This window comes from Westerdykella ornata (assembly GCF_010094085.1).
Source record: "Westerdykella ornata strain CBS 379.55 unplaced genomic scaffold EI97scaffold_13, whole genome shotgun sequence".
Taxonomy (NCBI): domain Eukaryota; kingdom Fungi; phylum Ascomycota; class Dothideomycetes; order Pleosporales; family Sporormiaceae; genus Westerdykella; species Westerdykella ornata.
Window position 1 is genome coordinate 607,114 of NW_022986863.1, and position 17,342 is coordinate 624,455.

Here is a 17,342-nt window from a genome sequence, read left to right on the forward strand (position 1 = left end):
GTAGGCGTCGCCCACCATTAGCGCCCATTGTCAGCACCAGGAAAACTATGTTTTAACTTGGGACGAGAAACTCAAAAAAGGAAGGGCTTCAGGAACGCAGAGGCAGAGTCTGGGCGGGGTGCGCCAGTATGTCCACTCACAGTCCAGCAACAGTGCCTGTGCCGATCAAAGGCAGTCGAGTCCAAGAGGGAAATGAGCGGCCCTGCATGCATTTTGGCACCTCTGCAGGCGACGTGCACCTGATCAAAACCGGCGCAGGTACGCTAATAATGCTTGCGTGGTTTGGAGCGGAAGCGAGTGCATGCCTCAACACAAGTTTGTGTGCAATTGTACGTCTGGCGTCGTCTCGGGGCCTTGGATTCGCGGAAAACTCAAGGGGCCAAGAACTACAGTACAGTAGTAGAGGGGACGGAATCTGCCAGGGACCGGATGGCACCAGATGCTGGCGGAGGCTCGAGCCCAGGTTTCACAGGAGCGTTCACCGGAATCACTTGGCAGGCGGTTCTGCATCTCGTGACCCGTGAACATCCATTCAGCGAGAGACTCGGGACGAGGGTTCTTGCTGCTTGCATGCAGTGGGACAGGCCCCAGCGCAATTGGCAGCAGTGAAGACGAGTTCAGCTCATCGGATCTGAAATTGGACGGTGGTAATGGGCGCTCGAGGACTGGCGGTGGTGCGTGTGCCATTACGCAGGCCTCAGGCTCAAGGAAGAAGGACTTGTGCTGGAGGAAGGGGAATCGGTCTGTCTGCCTATTCCAAGACTGCGAGAACTCGGAACGAGCGCGGGGAGCAGTTTTCAGAGGCGAGAGTTCCCGAACCGACTGTGGTCGCTGTCAGCATCTGAGTTTTCTTCTTCTTCACATGGTTGAAGGCCTTGGAGGCAAGACGTGGGGGGAGCTCGTCAAAGTCTTTCTAGAAGCCATCCGAGGTTGCTCAGGCTGGCAACCACGTGGAGCCCGCAAGCCATGAAGCCACGTCCCAGGAGATTCGCCGGAGCGCCAGAGGGCTGACTGAACCTTCTGTTTCATCAAACTTTCGCTGGGCTTCGTTTTCTACGGTTAACCCCTCGAGCTGTGGCTGACCAAACGGGCTGGGCGTGCGAAATATTGGGGACGTGTGTGCACGATGTGATGCGTGTCAGACAAGCAGCCACAGCTGGGCGCGATACGAGCTGAGATTCGAAAGACGGCCATATGATTCGTCATTCGTCGACACTGCAAAGAGAAGAAGTGCCCATGAGCTTGCACAGAGCGGAGCATCCATCACTGGAAACGGGAGGAGGGAGGACAGCAGATGAGTGGAAGGGGGGGAGTGGGAGAATAGGAGGGAGGAAGAAACAGGAGGATGGATGAATGTTGAGGTCAAGATATCGTCGAAAAGCTGTCCAGCTGTGTTTGGTTAGGACAAGAGCTAGTGATGCGGGCCTAGCCGGAATGGGTGTATCACACCTGCCCCTTTCGTCCCAAGTGCCTTCGGCTTCCTACCTGAGTATCTACAGTAAGACCTCGGTATTGGGAAATCATCGGAATTAGGTAAACTATCGTAGATAGGGAAAATTCCGAGCTACCGTACAAATTTGTATAGAGAATAAGGAAAGCCTAGGGTTCTAGGATTTCCTTAGCCCCTACCTATATATTTCCTTATTTACAAGGTCCTAAGCTAGCTATATTTAGCACTAGTAATGCCGTTTTTAGTAGAGAATAAGGGAGGGTTCCTAGGTTACATAGTGTAATAACTAATATATTATATTATATAAGCAGATTCAGCATAAGGAAACCCCGCGTTATAAGGAAAATTTTCCTGCCACCAAGAATTTCCTAATAGCGGGGTCTTACTGTACCCAGCTTCTACCCAGCTATCATCAACCGTTTGCTCCAAACCGAGAGTAAATTTGCCGGTCGACAGGTAGGTGCACCTGGCTTTAGTATATGAGTCCATGGGATATGCATACTCCATCTTGCACAAAAGCATTCAAGGAAGAGGGTCATATCATTCCTCTGAGAGCCCTCTCCCGCCTCCCTCGTTCAGTATCCCTTCTTGCGTATTCTCAGAGAAACAACTCACACACTCCCACCCCATCCCCTCCCATCCTTCGTCGGCACAATCTCAATCTCAACCCTCGTCCCGACCGGTACTCCCGGTTCCTTCCCCGCATCCTCCGCTATCCAATACACATGCCATCCCTCACTATTCGGCGCGTCCTTGACCGCCTCCCAGTGCCCATTGAACCCCCCATACGCCAATTTCCCCAAAGGCTGCCGTTCTCCGGCCACACACACCGACCCTGCCGACTGGGACTCGTCGCCAGCGTCCGTCCCCGAATAGATGACCCAAGCATCGGCCCCGCATTCCCATCCTCGCGGGCATCGATCCCGCCACTTCCGCACCGTCTCGCCCGTGGGATCAGGCACAAATATTGGTGCTGCCGACGCCCATTTCGGTTTCCCATTCGACGCGGGAAGCAGGGCCGCAAGATACGGCGTATTTGTGAGGTCGTCACTTGGGGAGGGGATGCGTAGAGCATAGAGAGGAGGCTCTTGTTTCGGGATCCGGATAGGGAGGACCGTGAGGCCGGCAGATGGGGGATGGATGGTGAAGTTTTCGAGACCGATGAGGTGGGTGGTTGGGAGTTGGAGAAGGGGCCGTCCTTGCCAGGGGTGTTGGGCGCTGGCGAGGGCGTTAGCTTTGGGCTCAAGCTGGGACTGGATTGAAATGAAGGGGAGCCGTGAGAGTGGAGGAAATTGTATGCAGAGGCTTACACCTGGAGAATGTAGGAGCTTGGGAGGTCTTGTAGAGGGAGCAGTTGGGGAGATGCGGCCGGTGCGGCGCTCGAGAGAGGAAGGAGGGCGAGCAGGAGGGCGGTGATACCAGGTAGGAGGAACTGCATATCGTCGGCTAGCAAGTATGACCCTGAATAGAAGCAAAGATATAACAATCGGCGAGTTCGTTTCCAATCCCAGAACAAGAGAGAAAAGCAATGCGGCAGGCAAGTCCGGGAGGTCGTTCAAGTCAGGCCTTCCTCAATCGTCCCCACGACTCGTCTTCATGGAACGCAGAAATTCCAACCATAAATCCAACTTGCGTCGAGTCTTTATACCCAATCCCTGAATTTCAAGTTTCCAGGTTCCCAAGGGAGGGCCAGAAGTCCGCCACGTGATGCGGGAGTTCCCAATATATTGGCATTTAACCAAATAGCGCCGCGCTCCATAAAAAGCAGGATGTTCTCTTTCCAAAAGCAAAATTTCGGGTGCCACGAAATGTCACTGGTATGCAAAAGCCATTTGTAGAATGGCGATGCAAACTGAGTCTAGGCGGGTCTCAGTGCCGTAACTCGCCCAAGCTTCCGGTTGGAGTCTTGGCCAGTTTGGTGATATCCTCGAGATTTCCCTGTAACGTAACGGATACCTTGCGTTCACTGGACACGCATGCACGGGAAGGGCAGTCTGGGTCCTACAAACCGTTGTCGCCCTGGATCAAAGTAGTCTCGGGCTCTTCCCATGTCTCATTGGTGACGCTCCACTTGGCCGCCGAGCTCGCTTCAAAGAATCCACATCATCGTCGTTTGCCTTAGAGACATGCTTCCCCTCCTTGCAGGGAGCAGCCGAGGATCCTCCCTTACAGCATGTATATACCCAGGTCTGGGAACCGTTCCCATCCTCTACTGGTTTCAAACGTCCAGGGTGGAAGAGGCACATATCAGAAGAATCCTCAAAGTAGAACAACGCACAGTTGTCACACTCCAAGATTGCCCCACTGCTGCTCTTCCTAGCTGTGTTGGAGGGAGATATGGGAGTTCTTTGGATCGACGGAGTTCGACTCGACGACGAAGATGCGCTTGCGGATTCCCATTTTATAAAGGCCAGCCGAGGTGTGCCGGTTGGCGTTGGTTTTCTCAGCGGTGCAAAGACGGGCGATTCGGGAAAGCCACGGGGCAGGTTGGAGGTACTTGGTGACGAACCATGCTCGTCCTTGATGCGTTGTCGCAGGAGATTTGAAGCCTTCGAATTGTGGGGAGTAGGTATGCGCTCCGAAAGTGGCCTTGGAGAAGGGGTGATGCTGCTTGCGAGGTTGGCATGAGGCCGCACACTACCGCCTTGCGTCTCAAGGCCTTGTGCGAAGCGGGAGTGAGGTGCGAGACCGCGAGCGAGCGCGCCGGAGAAGGCGGGTGAGAGTGCGCAGAGTTGAAGTAAAACAGATTTGATTGCGTCCCTGTCGGTTGTATCAATCAAGCGCTCCAGATGCACGGGGTGGATGAGCCTTTGCGGGGTGCTGTCTGGGGCTGCGCTGGCCTCTGTCTTAACCGTGGCGGAGCGTATAGGCAGTTTCGAGGTTACTGGAGTCGACCGTCCTTCGACTCGCTCCGTTTTAAATCGCTGTACTGGTTGCCGTGAGGATTCTGGTTCTGGTGAGGAGCTGGTTAGGTCTATCTCAGGGATAGGTTTTCGACTCCCCATTGTGCGAAAAGGTGTCCAATAATGAGCGACCTGAAGACCGTTAATAAGTTATATGCGAGTGTAAGCGATCGCGATAGTTTGATAGTTCGGGGCAGCTGGTTTACAGTGAGCTCGAAGTGTGATGTTGCGCGAGGATTAGACCGAACGGGAGGCTGCTAGTGGACCCACCTGGGCAAGAGCGCGTCTACGCGTGATCACGTGAACAAGATCTTGGCGCTTGCACCTTCCACACCTCAACAACTGACTGTGTTTTTGCTCCTCCCACTTCTCTCCTCTTTTCACTCCTCCACTCTTCTCTTCAACAACTTGCCCTGCTCTTCCCCGTCTGGACTCATGGTTGCCAACCCCCTTTTAGATGCGTATCCGCGGTCGAGACCTTTGGATAGTCCACGCCTGTCCATTCGACAAGTCCAAATACGAACTTGCCCGGCTGTGGCTGCCCTCCCGTTGCCTCGCTGCTTTCACCCTCATCTGGATTCCACAGTCTCATCCCGGCCACGAAGCCGACCGTACTCGTTCGTCTCGCCCCTATCACTGCTCTCATTTCTCTCATTCTTTTCACAAGACTCAGAGCGGCGTAGCAGATGTCTTTAGACTTCTCTGCTTCACGTAACTAAACACGCCCGCTCCGAGCTTCGCCTTCCGGGATCCTTACACCATCATATCTGCCATCCTCCAATCAGCAAAGCGGCTGCTCGTGTGATCACCCATCAGCTTCCCTGGTGCTGTGGTGCCCGTTATTCTTGTGTCTCTGGATGGATTTCGCAGGTGTCGCCGCCCCATGCAGCTGGACTGTGCATCTGTCAGCATATGCCATGCTCTCTACGGAGTAGAGACGAGTGCAACCTGGCATCGAACTGAGCATTTTACGTGAACAAGATGACTGACGAGTTGACGAGCTCTACTACCAAGCGAGGAAGGCACACACCTTACGGCCGTGCTGGTGGAGGAGTGCCACCTTTCCTGTCTGGATAGCCGGGTGCGTTTGCGCAGCATCACAGGCGCTGCCACACCCGTGCGGCCGTGCCATGGATCGGCCGCCATCAGCTCGCTATCCAGGACCGAGCTTCTGTCAAGCCTAGCCGTTATCGGGCGACGCTTGCCCTCAACTACTTCCGCAGGGACCGCAGCTATCCCGAGCATCACCTATCAGGCGTTCAGATGCCGAAGCTGATGACTGATGAGTGTCCATGCTTGTCAGAGGCGGCAGGACAGTGGCCAGCCCAGCGACCTTCCGGCACCGAAAAGAACTTTGGCTGCGACTCTGGTACTCGATACTGTCGCTGCTTTCACAACGCACTTCAATGCGGTTCACATTGTCGGCTTGCTATCTAGGACTATGTACTCCGTACTGTGCGAGTGTCCGCGTGAGTGGAAGCTGCCGTCCTCGAACAGGGCAAGTTTGTGGAGGGGAGACAGGAGACTACTGCAGTACTCCGTATTGTAATCGCAAGTGCCTCATCCCGGTATCTTATAACGGAGCAACAATCGCCAGGCATTCATTCGTGGATGGTGGATGCTAGCAAGCGCGTCATTCAGGTACCAACCAGCCACCCCTTGCAGCCTGCCTGCGCGCCAGAAACTGCTAGGAATCCGTTATTGCGGCACAGTAATCATGCTCAGTTGCGAGATGCCATCGAAGCCAGAATCACGAAGCACTGCACACGACCGTCATGCCAAAATCAACCCGCCGTTCTCACGTCTACAGCAAAAGGCACCGTCCAGCACCGGGTAGGAAATCCTCCCAGCCTCTGCTGCTTGCTGCTCCCCTCGAACTGGTCGAAGCCCGTGAGCGCATCAACCATGCGATTGCTTGGCTTGTCCACCATCTTGCCCCAAACTTGGGTTCAATGGCATGGGTGCTGGTCTTGACGCCGCGCACGAGCGCGCATAGGAACACGGCTCAATTTAGCTTCTTCGACGAGCCTTCCACGAGTGTTCGACGGGTCCGCTTCCCCCGCGACATGCTGATGATGTGATATGGGATGAGGAGCCCGCGTCGCACCAACAGGACCCTACCTTTTCCCATCGCCTGCCCCGTTCATTTATTCGTTCAATCCGAGACACGCTCTCTTATCTGCGCCATCCGTCCTTGCCTCTCATTAGTGACGTTCCTGCATCCGTTCCGTCTGTCTCCCTCCTTCAACACTGCCGGGCCAGACAGACCTTCGCCGCTTGCGAGGAATGTTCTGCTCCACGCCCGACTTTGCGCTCGCTTCAAAAGCCCTTTGAGTTTCTTTTCCACAGTTCTGCCACCATGGACGATAGCCTAGAGTTCCCAGAGGAGTCTCTGCGCCAGGTGGAGGCGCTGCTGAGCAGACATCCTCCACAGGTCATCCAGAGGATGTTTCAGCAGGTGCTGGAGAACAGTAGGACCATCCCTTCGGGAACTGCTCGATTGCAACTCACCACTATAGGGCGCAATTCCGTTGCTTCTTCGTATACCTCTTCGAATTCTTCGTTACGATCTCGCCTGTCCATCGCTTCCACTTTCTCAACCTCCACCACCTTTTCCACCTCCACCGGCTTCTCCACTTCGACCGGCAACAGTGATTTCGCACCGTCCATTGCGTCTTCGTCTTCGTCTTCGTCGCGCTCGAGAATGCGGCGCCCTGAGCCCCGTTCGCATCCGTCCGCTCTAGACCCAGCGAGGTCAAAAGCCCCTCTCCTCACGCCTTCCTCTGAGACAAGCAGTCCATTGGACGTCAAGCTGGAGCACATGTTTACGCCCACCGAGGAGGACGCCAAGAGCATGGCCTCGCCAATGACGTTTCCGAGCGAGAAGGGTCAAGGCCAATCCGGAGAATCCTTCATGTTCTGCACCTACTGCGCCGAATTGAACATTCTCAAGACCTTCAAAGCCAAATCAGACTGGAAAAAGCACGAGATGAGGATGCATGAGACGGGCGAGGACTGGCCGTGTCCGGTGATTGGGTGCGACCGCGTGCATGATCGGCAGAAGGACTTCATCAAGCATCATTCGCGCTATCATTCCGGGCGGCCGCTCCCCTCGGTCACGGACATTGGTATCCGACTGCTTCCACGCAGAGTCTTTGGCTGCGGTTTTGACCGATGCAAAGACGTAAGCATTGGCTGGGACGAGCGGTGCGACCACGTCGCCAAACACATGAAGAACGGCGCAACCTTTGAGCAATGGAAATACTCCAACGTCATCCGTAACCTGATAAGGCAGGAAGCCTTGCATGACACATGGAAGGACCTGTTTGCGAACCTTGACGAGAGGTTGAGGGAAAGCCGATCCCAGATCACCTGGTCCCCTCACAACACCAGGGTGCTCCGTCAAAAGCTCCAGTGTTGCGACCTTAGACCTAGCCGCGAGGAAGTGCTCATTACGGCCTTGAGCCTGCGCTCGGATATACAACTCGACAAATCCCAAATCCAGATACCGCCCGGCTTCGTCACGCCTAGCAGAGACTCTGTTCGCAACGTGGATCAATTGTCACGAGAACAACGCATGCACATCCTCATAGGGAATCCGAATTACCAGGTGTCCCGTTCGCGCCTTGCTGCGCTAAATGCTGCTCTCCTGCAAAGGAGTTCGGGAAACCCGAATTTCGAGCACTACGATGAGTCTCCCGTGGTGGATGAACCGGAACGGCCCATCAGTTACATGGACCTCGATACCGCCGACTTCGCCGGTCTGCCTGATCAAGCTATGCCGGCCCCTCCCCCAAACTTCGAACAACCACCGCAATTGGAACCAGAACAGCAGCAGTCTAATGCCGGTTTTGTAGAACAGGAGAAGCCGCCGACAACAAACCCGCTCGGATGGTGCTATCCCAACTATTTCGATGCCGCACCCACGTTCGAGGAATCAGACTACTGCGACCGGCCGTCGTTGACTTCGTTGGGTCAGATGATATCAAAGCCTTTGCACAAGATCGGCAGCAAATTGAGCTCCAGGAACGGCTCTCCGCATTCGCGGCCTTCCTCACAGGTGGGCCAGCATGACCTTGGTCCGGAGTATATACCAGTTCCAGGACCTCCCCAGCAGTACGTTCCGCAACCGGCGCTTCCGCCCCAACATTCTCTTCCGCATCAACAAACTCCATCGCATATTCAATCCCATCAGCACATGCAGCATCCTGCCCTTCGACAGCATTATCGCGGCCCGGATGCACACGCACACCTGCAGCTTTTTCATGCACAGAATTGAGCCATGCCGAGTTCACATGCTTTTCCTGTATTTGGTTTCATGACGCGTTCACGATACCCCGGTGCATACTGCGCACATTTCCTGTTAGACCTGTATCATATGTATCTGCTTTCATTGCGACGCATCATAGATGAACCACGCTCGACCCGTCGGTTGAGCTAACTTTGGCATCGCCTTCTTTCCTCTGTCAATTCCTCGCATCCAATGCTTCCATGTATCTATCGTTATTACTCACATCTGAGCACAGAGCAGTCGTCCGCTGGTCTCGGCGAGTCTACTGTTATATACCACAATCACCTTATCACCACACCTGTCTTCGGTCGCGCCTCCGACACTATTGCCTCTTATCTCTTTTCTGCTAGGACTCCGCGTAGGGGCTCCGAATACGGCTCCTACAATGGAAGGTGGAAGTCGTCACGTTTGGGGTACCCCGTGCGTGCGCTGCCACTTTTAGCCTCGTATCCGCCCTGGACCCCCTGTCCCTAGCTCCTCGTTCCCAAACTGGTCCTGTTGGACACCTCTCCGGAGTCGGGCCTACTTTGCCACATGCACTTGGAGGTGGCGACGACTGGTGGGGAGTTCCAAGGAAAGAATCGGAGTGAGCTGGAGACGAAGGTCTGGATTCTTGAGGGTGGTGGTGGCGGATAACTCGTTGCAGCATTGACAGTTATTCTGAAGAGGCCATTACTTCGCAGATCACGGTTCGCATCGTCTGGTTGCCCAGCGGAATGGTCCCTTCTTGATGGTTCGGTTCGCTGCATCCCTGCATGCTGCAATGACAGCACACCGTACCTCTGTCCAGGCCTATAGGGGCGGTTTACCAAGTCCAATTTTCTGGAACAACCAAGTTCAGCTACAGACTCGTCACGTTTGCAACATGCGCGTTAAAAGTTACTGACAATTATTATTCTATGTGCTCAGATCTAACAGTGTCTTTCGAATCGACAATAGCGGGTATCTAACAATCAAAACGCCAACAACAAACGACATTACTCAAAGGCGAGATGCGCTCGAAACAAACTTACCAGCACCATCTTTCTCTCTCAGATGTACTCTGACCTCCTTGGGAAGACTTGTCCACCCGCAATTGCAGCGTTCAGACGGGTGATTGTCGCCGCTGTTATCTTACAAGTAGTTTTCCTCTCTTTGTCCCCGTTTCCTCCGTACCTTTCTAACTACTCGCTGTCTTGCCTTTATTTTCCTCGTCCTGTTCTGCCCTCCTTGCCCTTTTTGCCCTTTTCGTCCTTTTTGCCTTTTTCGTCCTCTTCGTCCTCTTCGTTCTCTTCGTCGTCTTCTTCCTCCCCGCGAGGCTTCTTGCCTTTGCCCCGTGTCGACTTTGCGGTCGCGGGCTTCTTGGTTGCGGCCGGTTGGGCTTTTGTCGGCTTGGTGGTCTTGGAGCGGGTTGGTCGCGTTTGAGGTTGGGCCGGCGTGGCTTTTGCATCTTGTTTCTTCTTGGGTTGGGCTGCGGGCTGCGTGGTTGTAGTTTTGGGTTTGGCTGTCCTTTTGGTTGTCGTTTTACTGGGTTTGGTCTTTGGTTTTGTGTTGCTCTGGGTTGCCTGGGCCAGGGCCTTCTTCCTCTCCTTCCTCTCCTTGTCTTTGGCATCCCTTTCTTCCAGCTCTTTGTCCGTCATATTATAATATTTATCTCGGAAGAGGAACTCTGCCTTTCCCTCCCCAACCCTTTTACAGGCTCTAGCCCAACGCTTGCTCTTTTGGTCCTCTTCAGAGATGTCGTTTTCCTGTTCTCTTACTCGGGCCACTGCACTGGCCCACCGTTGTACATGGTCTACCGACATCTTTTTGATGTCTTTTTGGGGTGGCTTCTTCTTATTGAAATCCTCCCATTTGACGTTCTCGTCTATGTTTGGGACCGGATATTTGGCCGCCAATTGTTGCTGGAGGGCTCGTTCCTCCTCTTCGGTGAGTTTGCCTTTCCGTTTACGGGGCTTTTTGCCATGCTCGGACTCATCGTCGTCGTCGTCATCATCATCATTGTTGTTGTCATCGTCTTCGCCCTCATCTACGTCGGGACCTTCATGCGCGGGTTCTTCATCGTCTGGATTCTCCTGTTCGTTCTGCTCCTCATCGTCCATGTCAGGACCTTCATGCATGGATCCTTCGTCGTCTGGATTCTCCTGTTCGCCTTGCTCTCCGTCGCCATCGCCGTCTGCGTTTGGATGTTCGCTTGCGGCTCCTTCATCGACAGGATTCCCGTCATCGTCAAACTCCTCGTTACCGACCTCGTCCAGGTCTTCGTCGATGGGATCTTCATTGTCTGAGAAACCATGCTCCAGAATTTCCTGCGCAATGTCGTCGTCGTTTATCGCGTCAGTGTCTGGCTGGACCGCATTTCCACCATCGTCTTCCTCGTCGGGTGGCTGTGGGTTGTCGTCTCCCCCGTCGTCTCCTCCTCCTCCTCCTCCACCTCCACCTCCTCTTCCACCTCCACCTCCTTTTTTACTCGTGGGCGGGGGCGCTGGTGTGGGAAGGTTCACCCTCATTTGGCCCACCATGGCATTGACAAGTTCAGGGGTACTGTCAGCCAACACCTCAAGCGTGAGGTTCAATGGACACAGTTTCTGGCCTTCATCTTCCGTCTCATTCCGTTGCCGTTCCAGATCGAGACGTTCTTGCCAGAGTGCAAGCTTGATCCTCTTCCTGGCTTTAATGGAGTCGTATCCGAGTTCCAGCTTACGCTTGGGTTTGTTCTCCTTTGAGAAGGACACCTCCAGCCCATTGTCAATCAACTCTCTGCGCTGAAGAATATAATCCAGAATCGCGTAAATGTAAGGGCCGCAGGGGCCGGGATCTAGATTTCGTGGATTTCGTGCGTCACCGTCACGGTGGTTATCATTCGCCATATGGGGAACGTATCTGAGTGTCGTGGCGTCGAAGTTACCCCTGGGCTCAATCGACATGATCTCATCATATCCGCACAAGATCTCGCCAGCCGTCACAGCATTCCATTCGATGTCGACAATCCTATCCCGAGGCCCCTTAACCATGACCATGGGATCAACATAATGTGCCGAATTCCTCCTTCGATTGATGACAATGAACGACCAGTGCAAGCCGTTACCCGGCCCTTCGCTACTCACCTCTCCCGTCCCCATGTCATCGTTGACAGGTAAAACGACAATCTCCTTGTCCTTCAGCTGCGCAAACACCTCCGAGTACTCCTCCGCCGCCGTGGCAGGTACCACGCGCCTCACCGCCGGCTTGCCCTGATCCGTCAAGTCCTCCTGCCACACAAGCGATGGATTCGCCGTCTGCCTGAAGATGACATGAAGCGACGTCGACACCCAGGTCGCTGCGATCAAGATGTCCTTGTGGGATGCGTATTTGCGGCGCAGCAGCTCCAGCGCCCAGTTGTAGTGCGCGTCGGTCCAGAAGGCGGCGGTAGGAGAGGACGTGTTTGCGGTGTCGGCGAATTCGGACATGAGGAGTGGGCCGGGGACGTCGGCTTGGATGAGGTAGCTGGAGAGCCATTCGAGGCGCGTGGTTGGGTACCAGCGGATGTTGCGGATTTGGGGGGTTGGTTGGGGAGGGGGAGGGGGAGTGGGATTGGGACTGGGATTGAGATCAGAGTCTTCTGCGTTCTGTTGCGCTTGGGAAGGAGGTGGATGGGGAGAAGTGATCGACGGACCAGTCTTGTTTGTGTCCGCGGCTTCGACTCCTTCGTTCTCCTCGTCGGAGGAATCGGGATATCCAATCAGTACAATAGGATTTTTTGCGGTCCCAGTTCTCTTTACGTTGCCCTTTCCCGCCGCTTTCTCGTTCGAAACTAGGGACGCTGTATCTCCATTCGCGGGCCCGTTTGCGGTATTCGCATCTTCCGTGTTGCCCGGAGCTGGTTGAGGGGTCTCTCCATTCGTGTGCCCCTTCGCGGTATTCGCCTTCTCCGCATTCGTCGCCTGCTCTTCCTCTTCCTCTACGACCTCCTGGTCCAGACGAGGTTCCTTAGCAGGCCGCCGCCCATCATCCTCACCATCAGAACCGCTATATTCAGACGTTCCATGTTTTCGCTTCGCCATTGCGCTCAAGTAGTCCTCTTATCTCCTATATTCCCGTAAAATCACAAATACCGCGGGTGGTCAATAAAATAAAAGGTAGAAAAATCAAAAATGAGAGAAAGTGTAAGGGTATCGTATCATGCCATCGAAATCCTTCGAGAAACAAGGCTGAGATATACATTGCACGCTTCGATTGTTCGATTGTTTCGAGGCGTGTGAGGTGTTTTGTGAGGTGTGTTGTTAGGTGTTTTGTGGGGGGTTCTTTGTTCCCTGGGGTGGGACAAGGGGGATTCATTCGCGGATGGGGACAATGGGAGAATGGAAGAGATGGGATAAAGAAGGTGCGATGATAAAGGGGGGATAATGGATGAAAGGATGGGGAGGGGGAGGTAAAAATAGAATGCGGTGGTTCTGTGGAGTTGGGGGTGGGTTGTGGTGGAGGGTCATTGACCCTCGGGGTTGGGAATGTTATGCACGTGTTTCGTGAGGACATCTGGGTCGTTTAGAATGTCTATTCTAATGATAAGACTTTACAGTGGGTAGGCTGGACCTCGAGATCAGAATCCTGCCGTTGTATCTACATGAACAAGGCAGGCGTCTTCCCATTCCGGCCTCTACTCCCACGGCTCCACAACCTCGCAGCTACGCGTTTGTTGAGCTGTAACTCCATGGGATTGATTATGTGCCGTTGACACGCTCTTTCTCCCTAAGAAATGATAACCTGGCGGGTTTGGTTTTTGAGCCTACGGCCGTGCTAGTGGGAGGTCCCAGGCGCAGTTGATGCTGTCGGGGTGTGCGGAACATGTAGACGACGACGGATTTTGGGGGCTGTATCTTCATGGCATTTTTTATTGGAGGGCTATCTCTTGGTCAGATTATTGGGTACGTCGTTCGCGTCCCTGGTTTTCGAGAAACACATCGTCTTGCCTATCCCTAATCTCCTATGGGCCCTGTGCGGACGCAGAGGTGCGGGCTTCGCGTCCACGCTGCAAGCGTTTCTCGGATACTTGATTTCCGCAGAACGAAATAAATCAAGGCTTATTTCTCTTATTTTCCCGTCGAGCTTGCTGTGATTTCGGCGGGTTGGTACTTGAGAAGAAACGTGGTGGGAGTGGAGTGTTTGGGGGATGGGATTCCGCCGCGATCAGGCAACCAGTAGGGTGTCTTTCGGACTTCTGGCCGCGTGTAGACTCTCAGCGGTTTCTTTTAGTCCAATATGTCCCCAATTTTTGCGGTTCGGCTGGCTGGTGCTGGAGAGATCGTACCGTGTGAGAATCGTGTGTGGTGGGAGAAAGCAGGCTGTCGTGACACTATGAGCATGATGACATGACTAACTTTTTGAAATTCCAAGCGCGGTGAGGCCATAAGGGGTCGTTTTTACTCTGATCTATCGCCAAGTTTGCGCTTTCGGCGCGGGCTGGTTTAGAAGAGAGATAGTGCTGTGTGAGAATCATGTGTGGGGAAGTAGTCCGTCATGACAACTTTTTGAAATTCAAACCGCGCCGAGATTATAAGACGTCGTTTATACTCTTATCTATGCCCGATTTTGCACTTATGGCGGGCTGATGCTGGAGAGATATAATACACAAGCTGTTGGACGACCTTTGTTCAGGGGAGTACAGCTACGGCCCGTGGGCTCCAAAAACTACAGCTAGGTGCGTGTCCGAGTTCCTTTCTTGATGATGGGACGGCACAAGCACGAACTGCCTCAGAAATCCTGCGCAAAGGTATATCGCCTTCACCTTGCCGTCAACTCATGCTATCTACGCAAGAGTATCTTGGACGATAAATGGTTCAATCTCATTCACCCTCTATTCACATTCACGTATCCTGCTTCTCTCTAGGATCTCCGTGCATTGTCACTTAGGCCGAAGGGCTTCACCATCACCAACTTGCTCACTCATCGCTATTGGGAGAAACATCTCTTAATTCCCCCAGTATCTCCGCTCACACCATTGTCCACCCTGATTCACCCTGATTCACCCTGATTCACCCTGATTCACCCTGATTCACCCTGATTCACCCTGATTCACCCTGATTCACCCTCCCATTCACCACCCCTCTCTACCACACAACCCCGCTCCGCCCGTTTGCATCCGCCTTTCACCGCGCTCACGCTCTTTTCCCGTCCTATTACCGATGATTCACAAACGCGTCCCGCTTTTGTTTTGGCCCTCACTCACGCGTTTGCCACGCGTTCACCACACAGGCGCGTCAATACTTAAACCGCCCACTCGCCTCCACCTCACTTCTCTCCACCACAACTTCGACACACTTCTTCAATAACTTCAACCCCAACGCAACAAGACAGCGGTCGCGAAGCCTCTCCAACCCACCTCGGTGGGGTCAGGCACACCTAGTAGCGCCGCGCGTCGCAGCCAACAGATACGATTATCTCATCTCAGGAGCCCACGCTCGTGCGGGTACACCGAGATTCGAGTAAGTCGAACAGATCCTTGGACCTTCATGCCGGTCCCGGGGTCCTTGGTGAGCGGGGGATGGGGGACAAGCATCTAGCACATACATCTGCTTTCGATGTCATAATTCCTCGTCCTTTAGATTTGCATCTCTACAAGGAGGATATCCTTCGCGGCTGACTTAGCTTGCTAACCGGCTGCTGGGCAGTTGAGGCTGCGGGCTGGCATCTACTGATTAGGTGTAGGCTGTATGGGTCTGCGGATCTGTGCGAATGTGTCTTTTTTTTATTGATTGCTGCGGCTTGTCTGCGGGGTCGAGGAAGGAGGAGCAAACTGATTGTTATAGAGCGATGATGTTAATCAAGTGGTTCTCTAGCATACCCCCATTGTACACTTGGTCTCAATACATGATATTGGTTTTGGAAAACTCTACTCTTCACTGACTTGAGCAGATCCCGCGCACAGAGCCCTAACGCTTATTCCGAGAATCAACACGATCTATAAGCGGTGCTTCTATACCCGTTAGACCTTCACAGCTATCTGGAGCGGCATGTCATCCTCTGTTACTGGAAGCGATACGCAACCTTTCCACGGCATCAGTACCGTACAGCAGTCCGTACGAGAGGCTTTGTTACATTAGCACTAGCATGTGGCGTAACTCTAGCGGCGCCCGAAGCGGGTGAATAGTCTAAGTAGTACCACACAGTCCTATTCCACCGCTTTAGGCCAAAAGACCTTCGCTTGCGCCGAAGGACAATTTAACTTCTTGGCGAGTATACAAATAAAGAAGAGCGAATAAACTTTAGAAGATCAAAAAAATGTATTCCTATAAACCTAGGGAAATCAAACCAGTTGCTAAGAGTCCAGAAGTACATCTGTCTCAATGACTGTGATCCTCACTTTCCTTAACCGGTGCAAGTACCGTCCCATCTCCCCCATCCTTACCGATCGTGTAAGACCTCCATCCAGCTTTGGGTAGGTCTATATCGCCATCACCCGACAAAAACTTCATAAACACACCATGCGTAACAACAACAACATCCCTCCTCTCCTCCCCCCGCAAGCCCTCACTCAGTTCCCCCAATTTCTTCCTTACCCTCCCCGCCCTCAGTCCAACCGCGTCATCATCAGCCGCATACAGCCCTGCCTTCACCCGCCACCCCTCCCTCAAACCTTGCAAATCCAAGTTCAAGAACTCTTCCTTCAACACATGGCTCTCCGAACCGGTATCGCAAGGCAACGCGCTGCGTTCCTGCAAGTCGGCATCCAGAACGAGCTCGACGCCGTTTTCGACGCCGAGACCGGAAGACTCGGTGTAGTAGCGCTTGTCGAGCACGTGAGGGAAGGCTGCAAGAGAGGTCTGGATGGCGCGGCGGAGCGGGGAAGTGAGGATCAGTGCGATGCGCTCGGGGTGGGGGAAGGAGGTGATGAGTTGGCTGGCTTGGGCGTGGCCGAGGGGGGTTAGGGGTGGGTCGGGTTGGGAGAAGTCCTTGGAGACGTTGTGTTCGGATTCGGCGTGGCGGACGAGATGGATTATTGAGGCCATTGCGCTCGAGGGTTATGGATGATGAATAGGTAGGATACCTTGGGGTAGTGGCACGTTCCTATGTACTTCTCAGTATGCAAAAGCTAGAAGCTATGCTAGATTCCTAGGGTAAAGAATAGCGCAATAGATGCTAAGGATTGCGACTATCCAAGTAGGCTTGTCAAGGAGGACGGAGTAGGAGCGCGAGCTCTAATAATAGCTTATTTCGACAGCAGCGGCAGCTCGTCTAATGAATTACAAGTGCAGCAGATTAGACTATTAGAGTTGCTAACATTACTGTCAGATGGTAAGCTAGTTTATGGACATCCCATCTGGGACTGAAGAGGAGGACTGGAAGAAACTGTCTGTACCGGTACTGTCTGAGGACATGTGGCTAGTGATTTTGCAGTGGCTAGTTGTCAGATGGTAAGCCAGTTTATGGACATCCCATCTGGGACTGAAGAGGAGGACTGGGAGAAACTGTCTGTACCGGTACTGTCTGAGGACATGTGGCTAGTGATTTTGCAGTGGCTAGTGCCCTGCACAGCCTTGGTGCCCAGAGAAGGAACATCAAAACCGGTGTCAGGCCCCAGCCTCACCCACACAGGCACACACCTGAATACAATCAGTCAACCCATCTTCAATCAATCTTTCTGTCACCGTGACATCTTCAGATACTATCAAATCTGACAATTAAGAGTCTCACTGCCTTTACCAACATGTCTACCAACACGATCAACAACCAAACTCAAGCT

The 17,342-nt window shown here is 53.5% G+C and overlaps 6 protein-coding genes across 6 annotated transcripts; 2 read left to right on the plus strand and 4 right to left on the minus strand.

The window, feature by feature from the left end:
* Positions 1-128: 128 nt before the first annotated feature.
* Positions 129-970, plus strand: EI97DRAFT_501909 (uncharacterized protein; the record flags this gene model as incomplete). The annotated part of the gene is made up of 2 exons (XM_033802727.1): positions 129-258; positions 537-970. 2 exons carry the CDS (start codon positions 129-131, stop codon positions 968-970), a joined length of 564 nt encoding a protein of 187 aa, XP_033653303.1.
* Positions 971-1,874: 904 nt separating this feature from the next.
* On the minus strand, positions 1,875-2,926 carry EI97DRAFT_434172 (uncharacterized protein). The gene is made up of 2 exons (XM_033798555.1): positions 2,761-2,926; positions 1,875-2,668 (listed from the first exon to the last, which is right to left on the minus strand). The coding sequence occupies exons 1-2, from the start codon at positions 2,886-2,888 to the stop codon at positions 2,062-2,064; spliced, it is 735 nt and encodes a 244-aa protein (XP_033653304.1). The 5' UTR covers positions 2,889-2,926; the 3' UTR covers positions 1,875-2,061.
* Positions 2,927-3,181: 255 nt separating this feature from the next.
* On the minus strand, positions 3,182-4,701 carry EI97DRAFT_71771 (uncharacterized protein). Its single transcript, XM_033803027.1, has 2 exons — positions 4,624-4,701; positions 3,182-4,485 (listed from the first exon to the last, which is right to left on the minus strand). Exon 2 carries the CDS (start codon positions 4,453-4,455, stop codon positions 3,475-3,477), a length of 981 nt encoding a protein of 326 aa, XP_033653305.1. The 5' UTR covers positions 4,456-4,485; positions 4,624-4,701; the 3' UTR covers positions 3,182-3,474.
* A 1,644-nt stretch (positions 4,702-6,345) lies between these two features.
* On the plus strand, positions 6,346-8,811 carry EI97DRAFT_71735 (uncharacterized protein). Its single transcript, XM_033803026.1, has one exon. It carries the CDS (start codon positions 6,713-6,715, stop codon positions 8,630-8,632), a length of 1,920 nt encoding a protein of 639 aa, XP_033653306.1. The 5' UTR covers positions 6,346-6,712; the 3' UTR covers positions 8,633-8,811.
* Positions 8,812-9,825: 1,014 nt separating this feature from the next.
* Positions 9,826-12,666, minus strand: EI97DRAFT_443174 (uncharacterized protein; the record flags this gene model as incomplete). The annotated part of the gene is made up of 1 exon (XM_033799800.1): positions 9,826-12,666. One exon carries the CDS (start codon positions 12,664-12,666, stop codon positions 9,826-9,828), a length of 2,841 nt encoding a protein of 946 aa, XP_033653307.1.
* A 3,203-nt stretch (positions 12,667-15,869) lies between these two features.
* Positions 15,870-16,931, minus strand: EI97DRAFT_434173 (phosphoglycerate mutase-like protein). The gene has a single exon (XM_033798556.1). It carries the CDS (start codon positions 16,606-16,608, stop codon positions 15,943-15,945), a length of 666 nt encoding a protein of 221 aa, XP_033653308.1. The 5' UTR covers positions 16,609-16,931; the 3' UTR covers positions 15,870-15,942.
* Between the last annotated feature and the right edge of the window lie 411 nt (positions 16,932-17,342).